This window comes from Gracilinanus agilis, unplaced genomic scaffold (genome assembly GCF_016433145.1).
Source record: "Gracilinanus agilis isolate LMUSP501 unplaced genomic scaffold, AgileGrace unplaced_scaffold36206, whole genome shotgun sequence".
NCBI lineage: Eukaryota > Metazoa > Chordata > Mammalia > Didelphimorphia > Didelphidae > Gracilinanus > Gracilinanus agilis.
Genome location: NW_025369364.1, coordinates 1 through 14510, shown reverse-complemented (window position 1 = coordinate 14510; position 14510 = coordinate 1). Strand labels below are relative to the sequence as shown.

The 14510-nt window shown below is 47.2% G+C and overlaps 1 protein-coding gene across 1 annotated transcript; it reads right to left on the bottom strand.

Moving 5' to 3' along the window:
- Positions 1-6628: 6628 nt before the first annotated feature.
- LOC123254947 lies at positions 6629-13647 on the bottom strand (the record flags this gene model as incomplete). The annotated part of the gene is given in 9 exon segments (XM_044683832.1): positions 6629-7052; positions 7272-7437; positions 7654-7882; positions 8143-8237; positions 8371-8485; positions 8574-8728; positions 8906-11955; positions 12052-13200; positions 13633-13647. Coding segments are annotated over 9 exon segments (5398 nt in total), but the record flags the coding sequence as incomplete, so codon positions are not given.
- Between the last annotated feature and the right edge of the window lie 863 nt (positions 13648-14510).

Genomic DNA, 14510 nt, shown 5'->3' with positions numbered 1-14510 from the left:
TCCTTCTATTCCTATACTTTTCAGTGTTTTCAATAGGAAAGGATGCTGTATTTTGTCAAAGGCTTTTTCAGCATCTATTGAGATAATCATGTGATTTTGTTTGTTAGACTGTTGTTATGGTCAATTATATGGATGGTTTTTCTAATGTTGAACCAACCTTGCATTTCCTGGTATAAATCCCAGCTGATCATGGTGGATGATCTTCTTAATTACTTGCTGGAGTCTCTTTGCTAGTATTCTATTTAAGATTTTTTATCTATTTTCATTAGGGATATTGGTCTTTAATTTTCTTTCTCTGTTTTTGATCTCCCTGGCTTTGGAATCAGTACCATATTTGTGTCATGAAAGGAATTTGGTAGGACTCCTTCTTTGCTTATCATATCAAATAATTTGTATAGTATTGGGATTAGTTGCTCTTTGAATGTCTGATAGAATTCACTTGTGAATCCATCAGGCCCTGGCGATTTTATCTTAGGGAGCTCTTTTATGGCTTGTTCAATTTTTTTCTGATATGGGATTATTTAGGTATTCTATTTCTTTTGCTGCTAATCTAGGCAGTTTATATTTTTATAAATATTCATCTATATCTCCTAAATTGTTACATTTATTGCCATATAATTGGGCAAAATAGTTTTTAATGATTGCCTTAATTTCCCCTTCATTAGAGGTGAGGTCTCCCTTTTCATCTTTGATACTATCAATTTGGTTTTCTTCTTTCCTTTTTCTTATTAGATTGAACAGTACTTCGTCTATTTTATCTATTTTTTCAAAATACCAGCTTCTAGTCTTATTTATTAATTCAATAGTTCTTTTACTTTCAATTTTATTAATTTCTCCCTTAATTTTTAGTATTTGTAATTTAGTTTTCATCTGGGGATTTTTAATTTGCTCGTTTTCTAATTTTTTGAGTTGCATGCCCAATTCATTAATCTCTGCCCTCCCTAATTTTTTAATATATGCACTCAAGGATATAAATTTCCCCCTGAGTACTGCCTTGGCTGCATCCCACATAGTTTGGTAGGATGTCTCATCATTGTCATTCTCTTCAATGAAATTGTTGATTGTTTCTATGATTTCTTCTTTGGCAAATTGGTTTTGGAGAATCATATTGTTTAATTTCCAATTAGTTTTTGATTTTCCTGTCCAGGTGTCATTACTAATTATTATTTTTATTGTATTATGATCTGAGAAGGTTACATTTATTATTTCTGCTCTTTTGCATTTGTTTGCAATGATTCTATGCCCTATAACATGGTCAATCTTTGTGAATGTGCCATGTGCAGCTGAAAAGAAGGTGTATTCCTTTTTGTCCCTATTTATTTTTCTCCACATAGCAATTAAATCTAATTTTTCTAGGACTTCATTCACCTCTCTTACCTCTTTCTTATTTATTTTTCATTTTGATTTATCTACACATGAAAGAGAAATGTATAGATCTTCCAGTAGTATGATTTTACTATCTATTTCCTTTTTGAGCTCTGCCATTTTCTCCTTTATGAATTTGGATGCTATGCCACTTGGTGCATACATATTGAGCAGTGTTATTTCCTCATTGTTTATACTGCCTTTAATCTGGATGTAATGACCTTCTCTGTCTTTTTTAATTATATCTATTTTTACTTTGGCTTTGTCAGAAATTATAATAGCCACTCCTGCCTTCTTTTTCTCATTTGATGCCCAATAGATTTTGCTCAAGTCCTGAATCTTAAACTTGTGTATGTCCACCCATCTCATATGTATTTCTTGTAGACAACATATGGTAGGATTTTGGTTTCTAATCCACTCTGCTATTTGCTTCCCTTTTATGAGGGAGTTCATCCCATTCACATTCAGAGTTATAATCATCAGTTGTGCATTTGCTGACATTTACGTATCCTCCCCTATTCCTACCCCCTTTTTCTTACACTATTTCCTTTTAAACCAGTGCTTTGCTATTAAGCTGCTATCCCTTATCCCCTCCCTTGATTAACTTCCCTTTCTACCCTCTCCCTTATTTTCCCCCTCTTTTTGTTTTTAAAGAACTTATCAATTCCCTCCCCTTCTACTCCCCTCCCTTTTTTTGACCTCCCCACTCCCCTGCTCCCCTTGGTTTATCCCTTTTGACTTTCTCAGAAGGGTTAGATAAGAATTTTATGTCCCAATGGATAGTATAGCTACTCTTCCCTCTCCGGGTTGATTACACTGAGAGTAAGGTTTGATTATTACCTCTTAATGCTCTCTTCCTCTCCTTCTTATTATAGTATTTGTCCCCTCTCCTTCCCATGCCCTCTTTGTGTGTAATAGAATATCCTATTTTTCTTATTCACTTAATTTTCTCTTGGTGTCCCCTACTATTCACCCCCTCTTTCCCATCCCACATGTCATCTTAGATTATTTAGAGTTCCACCCTCACCCTGTGAATTATTCTTCTGATTACTATAATAGTGAATACTATAATAGTGAATAGAGTTCACAAAAGATAATTATACATAACATTTCTCTACATAGGAATACAGATAATTAGATCTTACTAAGGCCCTTAAAAAGGCAAATTTAAAAATTATAGGTTTTCTTTCTTTCCCCTCTGTTTCTTATTTACCTTTTCATGTTTCTCTCGATTTTTGTGGTTGGATATCAAACTTTCCATTTAGCCCTGGTCTTTTCTGTGCAAATACCTGGAATTCTTCAATTCTTTTGAATGCCCATACTTTCCCCTGGAAATATATAGTCAATTTTAATGGGTAGTTGATCCCTGGTTGCAGGCCCAGCTCTCTTGCCTTTCTGAATATCGTATTCCAAGCCTTGCGGTCTTTTAGCGTGGAGGCTGCCAGATCCTGTGTGATCCTGATTGGTGCTCCTTGATATTTGAATTGTCTCTTTCTGGCTTCTTGTAAGATTTTTTCTTTTCCTTGGCAGCTCTTGAATTTGGCTATTATATTCCTTGGTGTTGTCTTTTCTGGGTCCAGTGTAGAGGGTGATCTATGGAACTTTTCAATGCCTATATTGCCCTCTTGTTGTAGGACTTCAGGGCAATTTTGCTGAATAATTTCTTTTAGTATGGAGTCCAGGTTTCTATTAATTTCTGGTTTTTCTGGAAGACTAATTATTCTCAAATTGTCTCTTCTAGACCGGTTTTCTTGGTCTATCACTTTCTCATTGAGATATTTCATGTTTCCTTCTATTTTTTCAGTGTTTTGACTTTGTTTTATTTGTTCTTGTTGTCTTCAGAGATCAGTAGCTTCTAATTGCTCAATTCTAGCCTTTAGGGACTGGTTTTTGCCTATGATCTTTTGGTTTTCCTTTTCAATCTGGTCATTTCTGCTGTTCAATTTGCTTATCAGTTCATTTGATTTCTGAGCCTCACTTTCCAATTGCAAGGTTATACCTTTTAACCTGTTATTTTCTTACCAGATCTCTTCCATCTTCCTCCAAATCTCAGTTTTGAACTCTTCCATAGCTTGTGACCCATTTTCCTTATTTGAGGAGGGTCCGGGTGCTTGTTTGTTCTCTTCCTCTGTTTGTTTGGTTGTCTGGATTTTCTCTGTGTAAAAGTTGTTGAGTGTTAAAGACTTCTTTTCCTTGTTGTTAATCTTTTGCTTCTGAACTTCCTGAGTCTGGGTAGCCTTCATTAGCCCAGTAGCTTCTCAGCTTTATCCTTGAGCTCAGTGACTGTCTGAGGTCTTTTGGCTCCTGAGGTCTGGTTTCTTCCAAGGTCAAGCCCCCTGGTGTTCCCCCTTGCTTGATCCTCTGCTGGAGGTTTCTTTACAAGTCTCAGAGTGCTGCTTCTATAGTCATATACCCGTCTGCACCGGTTCCCCACTCAGGGTTTCAGAGCCTTAGCTCAGGGCTGTGTCTGCCTCCACCCGCTCCTCCTCCCTGCGCTTGCTCTCTGCACCCACGTTCCGTGTCCGCGCTCAGAGTTCCTGTGCTTTCTTTAGCTTTTTGGTGACCTAAATCTTGCTGCTCTCAAGAACAGACCCTGGAACTGCCAATGACTCAATGGGTGCCCCAAACTTGCTCTATTTCTTTTTAGCTGGCTTCGGCACTTTAGGTAGTGTGTGTGGAGGGGGTGTGAGAGCTGTTTCACTCCTTTATAGCATGGAAATGTCCTGATTCCACGTACCTTCCATGCTGCACCCTGTTGTGGTGTACCTCCATTCGTCTGGACTCGTTTTTATGTCCCCTTGAGGAGTCTTGTGTGTTTCGGTCAGGAGAGGTTAAGAGCTGCTTTTTACTCTGCCTCCATCTTAACCCGGAAAAAAAAAAAGTAACTATTTTTTTAAGGGAGAAAGTCTTTGTGTCAGATATTGATCCTAGCCAAAAGGAGAGTTGATCCAGCTTGCATGAGCTGTCTAACTTGGTTCCCCAAAAATTAGAGGACGGTTTTACTCTGGACGTGAGTGCCTAGTCATGTCCAGACAGATGCTCCGTTTTCCAGATTTTTCACTAGGCATAGGTTAGGGACTATACATTGGAAGAATTAATTTACCAGAAGGTAAAGGAATGAAGAGAAATGAAGCTAATTGGTGTAAGATTCTCAGGAACTTTTCACCTAAATTTGGAATTTTTGACCTTTGTATTCTAGACAAATTAAAATCCCTTCTAAGAATGATTAACAGAACATAGGAACAGTTTAAAAATAAGGGTAGATATTTTAGAGAACACAGTCAGAGGAAAATTAGATTGCCCCTTTGACTCCACCTTCCAATTTTGAGCAAGTGAGTGAGCAGTGCAAGGAAAGAAATGAGCAACAAAAATCAGTTCTAGCCCTGGGTTTCCCTTTAATATACAACTCTCAGCTAAATCTTCAGGAAAGCATAACCAATAACAAAGAGATGCCCCTACAGCACCCTAATATGAGATTTCAGTTAAGATATGCTAGAGATAACCTAATTAGAGTAATGGAGCTTTTTTCAGATAGGCCAGATATAGCAAATTCCAAGAGACTAAAGAGGAGAAAGATGAGACTCCTATAAGATTTGATGATAGATTAGACCCCACTAACCTAAGAGATTCTAGGAATCAGCCATTCACAAATGTATGCCGCCAAATGCTCCAAGATCCAAAATTCAGGAAGATAGTGTACTATTTCTAGTGTGGAAAAGGGGGACATTTTGCTAAGGAGTGCAGGAAGAAACATGGATATATGCTAAGAAGAAATTTTGAGAACAGACAAGAAGCAAGACAGGACAGGAACCAGGCTAGGTATAGGAACTGGAGTGCTGGCTTCAGCATGCAAGAGAGAAGTAACCTGAAATATCTTCTAAGATCCTTGCCTCTACTCTACTGGCTCATCTTTCTCTTATCTAGTATGATTCTATTGATTCTGAAATCTCTTGATCTTCCCTAGGATTTGTTCTCAAATATATTGCTACCTCAATCTCCTGTTAATCTTTTGGGTAAAAGATCTATTGTGTATATTGAGAACCATTACTTATTATATGCCAGACACAATACTGAAAATTTGTTAACTTCATTGTTCAATGATTTATTAAGTGAATGTAATGGTGAGAATGTCTGTTACTCTGTTAGTAAAAAAAAAAAAAAACCAAAAAACAACAACAACAACAACAAAAAAAAAAAAAACGGAAAAAAATCTCTCAATACCTGATTTCTTACCTAATGAGGTTTGGGCATGCTATTGTCACCAAAGGGGAAAAACCATTATCTGTGCCTCAATATCTTTTTGTCCTAAGAGTAAGCCTATTTATGGTTATCCAGTCAATTATTGTGACTGCTATTCCTTGTAATACCAATTATTTTTCATTGATTTATATGATGCCTTCCATTCTATCTTTATCAAATACTGTTGTACCCAAGTTTTGATACCCAGATTCGATCGTGGCAGGAAGAATCACACCGACACTGCAATATGCAAGAAGAGGTCCATATATTTTGCTAGCAGAGAAGCTAGGGTCAGTGGCAGAGAGGAAGGCTGGCCAGTCTGACCCCGAGGCATCTCCAGCCAAGGGTTTATATAGAAAGGTTTGGGGAAGGGGGCTGGCGCGTACAAAATTATCAAGGTAGTGTCAGGGACAGATGGTCAGGAAGCATATGGGGAGGGGGTTTCAGGGTCAGGGGTCAGCAAACATTTGGGGGGTTTCAGGATTAGGGGTCAGGAAGCACTTGATCAAACATTCATAAAAAGGGGTAAATATGCATCGGGTCAATAAAACATTCCCACGGAGGTAGATCAGGGTAATAAACATTCCGGAGGTAGATCAGGATAATAAACATTCCCAGGAAGGGTAGTAAACATTTCTCAAGGAGGTGTTAAGATAGCTTTAGCTGGGAAATGTTTTTAGGTTTGTCAAGGGGGGAGGTGAGGGAACAGAAAATATTTGGGGCTGTAGTTTTGATTTTTGGGCTTATCATTCCCCACTTTTTCTTATGATCCTGAGGAACCATCCTCAGGAGGTCCTTTTAAACAGCAGCGTCAGTATGTGTTGTCTCAAGGGTGGGGACTGTTTGGTAGTACTGACGCAGGACCATAAGCTGAACCGTGTTAATACGTTCCTTTACAAAAGCTACTAGTCGGTTAAGAATGAGGGGCCCGAAAGTTAAAAGGAGAGTTAGAAGGATTAGGGGCCCTAGGAGAGTAGATATCAGAGTGGTCAGCCAGGGGGAGCGCTGGAATAGTTGCTCATACCATGATGCCTGAGCTTCCCGCTCCGTTTTCCTTTTAGCAATGTCCTCTCGGAGTTTGGTCATAGATTCCTTGACAATGCCGGTATGGTCAGCATAAAAGCAACATTCCTCCCCCAAGGCGGCACAGAGACCCCCTTGTTGGAGGAAGAGGAGATCGAGCCCACGGCCCTGCTGGAGCACAACCTCTGAGAGGGAGGATAGAGATTTCTCCAAGTGGGTGATAGAGTTCTCAACTCGGGCCAGATCCTCATCTACTGCGGCTCGTAAGGCAGCAAGGCTCTGGTGATGCTGAGTGAGAGAGGCTATGCCGGTCCCAACCCCAGCTAAGCCTAAGAGCGTGGCTAACGTAATGGCAGTGATGGGCTCCCTGCGGATTCTAGGGGACGGGCGGTTTTGGGGGTCCCAGAACCTGACCATGTCTTCCCCTGTGTGGTATAAGACTCGTGGGACAACCGTTACCAGAAGGCACATTTCACCGGTTGCTCTCAGGGTTGTAGAGGACACACAGGGCGTAAGGCCAGAGGAAGTGCATAGCCAGCGGGCACCCAATGGGGGAATGAGGAATTTAAAGGATGTAGGGAGAGATATCTGGGTGCAGAGGTGGGAGTGGGCGTCTAACACCCAGCCTACACACTGTCCGGTACCCAACACAGAGTCCATAGTGAGCCCCTTTTTCCGTTCATCCCAGCGACACTCGGGAGGGCTATCCTGAGAGGACCTATTAAAGGAAGCATTGAGTGCAATGGCATCATAATAAGGGGGTCGGATCCCCAAACAAAGCCAACAATCTGAGGTCATATTAGGGAATGTCTGATTAAGGGAGTTATAGGAAGCGTTAAGTAGAGGTATGAGGGGGCTCTCTAAGTTTGGGACTAGACCAGGGGTAGTGGGCTGTGGGAGGGAAGGATGAGGGGCATTGGTATGCCTCTCTGGGACCCTTGCGTCTGAAGTCAGCTTCGGAGCAGGGGGCTGCGTAGGGGGTAATGGCCGAGGTAGGTTGGGTTTAAGAACCAAGTTAGGACCTACAGATTCGGCCTTGGTCTGGACCGGTTCTTTCTTAATTAAAAACAGTCCCCCCGGGTCATCCCCACTCTGAACCATGCGGAAACCCCAGGTACGTCCAAAGATCCAGGCGTTGTCAGAGGGGGTCAAGACAGTTAACTTAAGGTGTTGGCAGTCACCTCCAACCTCATCAGCTCCTCCGATGTGCGTGATTATCCGGCGAGGCTCGCAGCCGGATGGGCTCCAGGTGAGCCTAAGGTGTGGGTCCAAGGTAGGGGGTGTCCATCCTGTGGCCTGGGTTTCGCAGCCCCAATGGGAGCAGTAAAAGTGTCCCGGAGAGTTACAATATGATTTTCCCGGATTTGAAGAGGGACAGAGATAATAGTCCTTCAGTTGAAAACTCCTCTTCCCGTGAGGATTAAGGGTGAGCTCACAAGTATTGGGGAGGATCATAAGTTGGCAAGGGTAAAAGAAGAATGTGGGGGATCCAGTAACTACTTGGGTGGATACAACCATGGCTCGGTCCCAACTGTAAAGGGTCCATTTCCAAGGTTGATGTGGGTTGGAGGGTTGTTGGGAACGTTCATGGGGTAGGTGACCGTCCACAACTGATAAAAGGAAAAAAAGATAAAGGTATGGGGCCAGAAAGAGGGAAAGAAAATGGAAATAGGAACCCGACCCTAAGAGGGGTATCGGATTTTTAGTTAGGCGCATGAGTTTCCCCTTTTCTTTTGAGGAGACGAATCTTGAGGGGGTTCGTAGGGTGTCTGCGGGCTTGCCACTGGGGTTCAGAGTGCTCAGGTGGGTCTGCTCGGCGAACATGTGTGTGGTGGATCCAAGGTCCAACGCCGTCAACCTTTAAAGCAGAGGGGGTGACAAAAAGAGTGACATACGGACCTTTCCAGCGGGGCTGGAGGGTGGCACGCTGGTGCCTTTTAACCCACACCCAATCTCCAGGTGCAAAGTCGTGTGGGGGAAGAGGAGGGGGTTGGAAGAATTCTCTGAGCCGGGGCCACAGATCACGGTGGGCTTCTGCAAGCCCCAAGAGCATGGCTCGGAATTCCTCTGGCCCTTGGGGCTTTGTGGGCATCCGGGGTACCTGGGGAAGGATGGGGGGAAGAGAGCCATACAAGATCTCAAAAGGGGTAAGGTGGTGTGGGCCAGGAGTATTCCTGGCCCGGAAGAGAGCTAAAGGAAGGAGGGTCACCCAGTCTATGCCAGTCTCGAGGGCCAATTTGGATAGTGTCTCCTTAATTGTTCTATTCATCCTCTCTACCTGGCCGGAACTCTGGGGGCTATACTCACAATGTAATTTCCAATCCACCCCCAGGGCGGCTGCAAGTTCCTGAAGGACCTTGCTCACAAAAGCAGGTCCATTGTCAGAACCAATGGTTACCGGGAACCCGAAGCGAGGGATGATCTCTTCCATCAGTTTCTTAGCTACCACCTGGGCTGTTTCAGCTTTGGTTGGGAATGCCTCTGGCCAACCTGAAAAGGTGTCCACAAATACCAGCAAATAACGGTACCCATACCTTCCAGGCTTTACCTCAGTGAAATCCACCTCCCAGGATTGGCAGGGCCGTTCTCCGCGCACTCGATGACCTTCATGTCTATTAGGTTTCCCTGACCGCATTAGTTGGCAAGCTCGGCAAGTGGCTACGAGTTGTGTTAAGTAGGTTGCCCGGCCTGGGAACCTCAGTTGTCCCTTGTCTAGAAGCTGGGCAAGTTTCTTCTCCCCCAGATGAGAAAGATGGTGCAGGTGAGCGCAGAGCAGCTGTCCCAGAGCTTCAGGGAGAATTCTGTTGCCTTCCGGGTCTCTGTACCACAGGCCGTCTTTAACCCCATGGTGCCGTGCCACCCAATCTAAGTCTTGTTTCGAGTATTGAGGATCCCCAGATGGAGGGGGTGGTATGGTCATGGGCAGGGTGAGGAGGGGCGAATGGAAGGCAGCTTCTCGTGCCGCCTGGTCAGCAGCTCGGTTTCCCCGTGCCTCCAGAGAGTCTCCTTTTTGGTGGCCAGGGATATGGACCACAGCTACTGCCTTGGGTCGCCAAACTGCAGAGAGGAGTGCTTGGATTTCTTCCAGATATTTGACCCCCTTACCTCCTGCGGTGAGAAACCCTCTCTCCCTGTAGATGGGTGCATGGACATGCAAGGTGGCGAAGGCATACCGACTGTCTGTGTATACTGTCAGTCGCTTCCCTTCAGCTTTTTCAAGGGCCGTTTGTAGGGCAACCAACTCTGCTTTCTGAGCCGAGGTTCCCTCGGGTAGCGCTGCTGCCCAGATGAGGTTCCCCAATGCATCCACCACTGCTGCTCCTGCCCGTCGTTTCCCGTCCTGGATGAGGCTGCTCCCATCCGTAAACCATACCAGGTCCGCATTGGGAAGTGGTGTATCCTTGAGGTCTGGTCTGGCCGTCACTGTCTCAGCCAGGATCTCCTGGCAATCATGTAAGGGTTGGTCTGGTGAGGGGTCAGGTAGTAGGGTTGCAGGGTTCAGGGCGGATGTCACATGGAAGGAGATCCAGGGGGCATTCAACAACAAGCCCTGATAGTGAGTAAGGCGGGCATTAGACATCCATCGACTAGGTGGTTGTTTAAGGATGCTCTCAACGGCATGAGGAGTGGTTATTCGAAGGGCCTGCCCGTACGTGAGCTTGTCGGCATCTCGGACTAATAAGGCCACAGCAGCTATGATGCGTAGGCAGGGGGGCCACCCCAATGCCACAGGATCTAGTCTTTTGGACAGGTAGGCTACTGGCCTGTCCCAAGGCCCTAGTCGTTGGGTCAGCACCCCCTTAGCTACTCCCTTCTTTTCGTCTACAAATAACTGAAAGGGCTTTTCAGGGTTTGGCAGGGCTAGGGCAGGGGCAGTTAGCATGGCCTGTTTGAGTCTCTGAAAGGCATCGTTCATGGCAGGTGACCAAGTCCAGTCTGCCTTCTCCCTAGAGCCTTCGTATAGGGGCCGGGCAATCTCTGCAAACCCAGGGATCCAGAGGCGGCAATACCCCACTGACCCTAGGAATTCCCGCACCTGCCGGGGTCCCTTTGGTGGAGGAAGGCACAAGACAGTATCTTTCATGGCCTGGGTCAGCCACCGTTGCCCCCCTTGAAGCTTATATCCCAGGTAGGTGACCTCCCGCTGGGCTATACGGGCCTTCTTCGCGCTCAGCCTATAACCAAGGCGACCTAGAGTCTCTAGCAGGCCCTGGGTAGCAGTTTCACAGGCCGCTTGGGTAGGAGCAGCAAGTAGGAGGTCATCTACGTATTGGAGGAGGGTAATGAGGGGGTAACTCTGGCGGAATTCCCGCAGATCTGAGGCGAGGGCCTCATTAAAGATTGTCGGGGAATTTTTGTACCCTTGGGGCAACCGAGTCCAAGTTAGTTGGCCTGTTGTGTGTGCCTGCTCATCATGCCACTCAAAGGCAAACAAGGGCTGGCTAACGGGGGCTAGTGGCAAGGTGAAGAAGGCATCCTTCAAGTCGAGGGTGGTGTACCAGCTGAGGTCAGGTGGCAGTGAGCTCAGCAAGGTATATGGGTTAGGTACAGTGGGGTGGATGTCCTCCACTCGCAGATTTACCTCCCTCAAGTCTTGGACTGGGCGAAAGTCCTGTCCTCCTGGCTTGCGGACAGGTAGGAGAGGGGTGTTCCATGGGGATCGGCAGGGGACCAGAATACCTGCTTCCCGAAGACGAGTGATATGTGGGGCAATCCCTCTTCGGGCCTCCAAGGACATAGGATACTGCTTGACCCTCACTGGAGTCGCCCCTGGTTTAAGTGCCACAATGATGGGGGGTTGCTGGACGGCCAGGCCCACGCCCGAAATCTCAGCCCATACCTCAGGTACCTTGTCCATCCAGGGGCGGACGTGGTCTGGAACTTCCAGCGGGGCAGGATCTGCATGGAGGCGATGCTCATCATGGAGGGATAGAGTCAAAACGTGTAGAGGTGAACCCTGATCATCTGTGACTGAGACCCCAGAGTTTGAGAAATGGATGTGGGCCCCTGCCTTGTGCAGGAGATCCCGTCCTAGGAGAGGGGCTGGGCAATCAGGGATGACAAGAAAAGAATGAGTAACTCGATGGCGACCGAGGTCCACCTGGCGGCCAGTGGTCCAATTATATCTTTTGGTACCGGTGGCACCCTGCACCCAACTGGCTTTAGAGGAGACTGCCCCGACTGGTTTTGTTAGAACTGAAAACTGAGCACCTGTATCAACCATAAAGTTCATTGGTTTCCCCTCCACCTTCAGGGTTACCCAGGACTCTGGGAGGGGTTGAGAGTCCCGTCCTCTTCAATCTTCCTCCTCCTCATTGGCCCAGAGAACTTTAGGGCGTTGGTCATGGCGCGGGTGGCGGGAGGGGTTAGGATTGGGAGGTGCCCGGGAGTCTGAACCAGCAAGGCCAGGGCGAGGGGTTCTGCTCCTGGGCCGATTTGGACATTCTCGTTTCCAGTGGCCTTCCTGGTCGCATTGGAAGCAACGTGAGCGGCCCCCTCGATTAATGGGGAGCTCCTTGTGCAGTTGCTGGGACAGCCCAGCCACCAGGATCTTAGCTAGGTCTTTCTGATTCTTTCTGTCCTGTCTGGCTTTGTACTCCCGATCCTCTTGGTGCTGCCTGGTCTTGTATTCCCGCTCCTCCTGGTGTAGGCGCTCTGCCCTTTCCTCAGGAGTTTCTCGGGTGTTAAACACTCGCTCAGCTACCTTAAGGAGGTCACCTATAGACTGCTCTCCCAGGTTTTCTATCTTTTGGAGCTTTCGGCGGATATCAGGGGCCGATTGGTTGACAAATGAGAGTAGGACCGCCGCCCGACTGGTTTCTGCCAGGGGGTCCATAGGAGTGTACAGGCGAAAGGCCTCCTGGAGCCTCTCCAAGAAGGCAGCAGGGCTCTCATCAGGCCCTTGTCTAACTAAATATACCTTAGCCAAATTAGTCGGCTTGCGAGCCGCAGCACGGAGACCGGCCATGAGAATCTGGCGATAGACACGTAGGTGATCCCTACCTTCTTGTTGCTCAAAGTCCCAGGGGGGACGAGTGGAGGGAAAAGCCGCCTCTATAAGGTGAGGCTGGGTTGTGGGGAGCCCGTCTATCCCAGGAACATGTCGGCGAGCCTCGTGGAGGATTCGTTCACGTTCCTCTGTGGTGAAGAGTACCTGTAATAACTGTTGACAATCATCCCAAGTGGGATGGTGTGTGAACAAAATAGATTCCAATAGGGCAATGAGTTTCTGGGGTTCCTCAGAGAAGGGAGGGTTTTGGGATTTCCAATTGTAAAGATCACTAGACGAAAATGGCCAGTATTGATAACTACGGGGTCCCCCTTGAACCACAGGCCCCACCATCCGGACTGGGAACACCGGAACTGGGTCTCCCGGGGTCTGTTCAGGTGGTTCTGGGGTCCCTTGCTTGCCTCGGCTCCTAGTGCTGAGGGCCGGGGGAGGCACCCCTCCTGCTGCCCCTCCTAGCTGAGATACCTCTGGTTGAGGCACCCCTCCTGCCACCCCTTCCAATGGAGGGTACAATGGGGCATAAGGGGGAGGGGACAGAATCTCAGGGGGTTCAGGAGAGGATTCTTGAAAAACAGGAGGGATAGAGGACTTGGGCTTGGGGGATGAGTCCTCAGTTTCCCTACCTCCTGTACTGAGTGCAAGGGTCCCGATGGTCCCACCTGCTTGTTGTATACTTGTTTTTGGGGAATCTCGTTCTGTTTGAACAAAATCCCGGAGCCAAGGCGGGGGGTCAAGGACCAGGTCTTGCCAGGTTAAGATATAGGGGACCTGATCTAGGTGTCCCTGGGGCCCCAGATCGAGGATCTTAGCTCGGATTTTTGAAATTACCCCTAAGTTGAGTGTGCCGTCCCGCGGCCACCCGAGCCCAAATGAGGGCCACTCAGAAGTACACAATGTGATCAGTTTCCCTTTCTTTACCGAGACGGACAGATTATGGGCCCGGGTTTTAAAGTCCGGGAAATGGGAAACCATAAGAGAAAGGGGGGTGGACTTACTTTGGCCCATTGTGGCTACCAAGAGAAAAGGTGAGAGGAGGCCACAAGGGACAGGGGTTAACAGAAAGGCAACAAAACAGATACGGAACGGGGAAGACAACCAAGACAAACACAAGACAAACGTGCGCACGCTCACACTCACTTGCCTGGGGGAGCCCAGACCAGTCCCGAACAATTGATGGGGATCGTGTCAATTGATGTGGGGACTGGATCTTGGTCCTCTCTCTCCTCCCAACCTCCAGTGCGTCCACTGGTACCTTCCTCAGAGGACTCGAACCTCTGACTTGGGCCTCAATACCCCAAGAAAATCCGGAGGCCTTGAACCGTCCGGCTGGACCCCAAAGACAGGATTCAAGCCTTTTGCTTTGGGGCCCTGTGAGGCCTCAAACCTCACAAGTTCCAAAAAATGATTCCAAGGGGATAAGGAGGTCCAATGGTCTATGTGGCCTGTCAGTCACACACAGCACTTGCTCCCAGGGGTTCCGACCTTTGCCCTCGCGGGTCAAAGGAGATGCGTACTGCCCCAGTCCTCTGTCAGAAACAGGTGGAAGGGGTGCCCTTGGTTGGTAAGCTTGGCATAGGTTCCTCCGTATAAACCCCGGAGCGGTGGGGCAAGCCGAACCACTTAGCTATTATGCTTACCAAGACACCACCTCCCCCATCAGTTCAATCACACAGTCACACACTAGGGCCTGTGCCTCGACCCACACACACCACACTCACACACTCCTGTGCTCACCACATACACAGGCCACTTAGCTCCAGATCTCCTCACCCCTTGGCTCTTCTGGCAGTGGATCCTGTCCTGGCCACGAGGGACGAGCCCCCATATGTTGTACCCAAGTTTTGATACCCAGATTCGATCGTGGCAGGAAGAA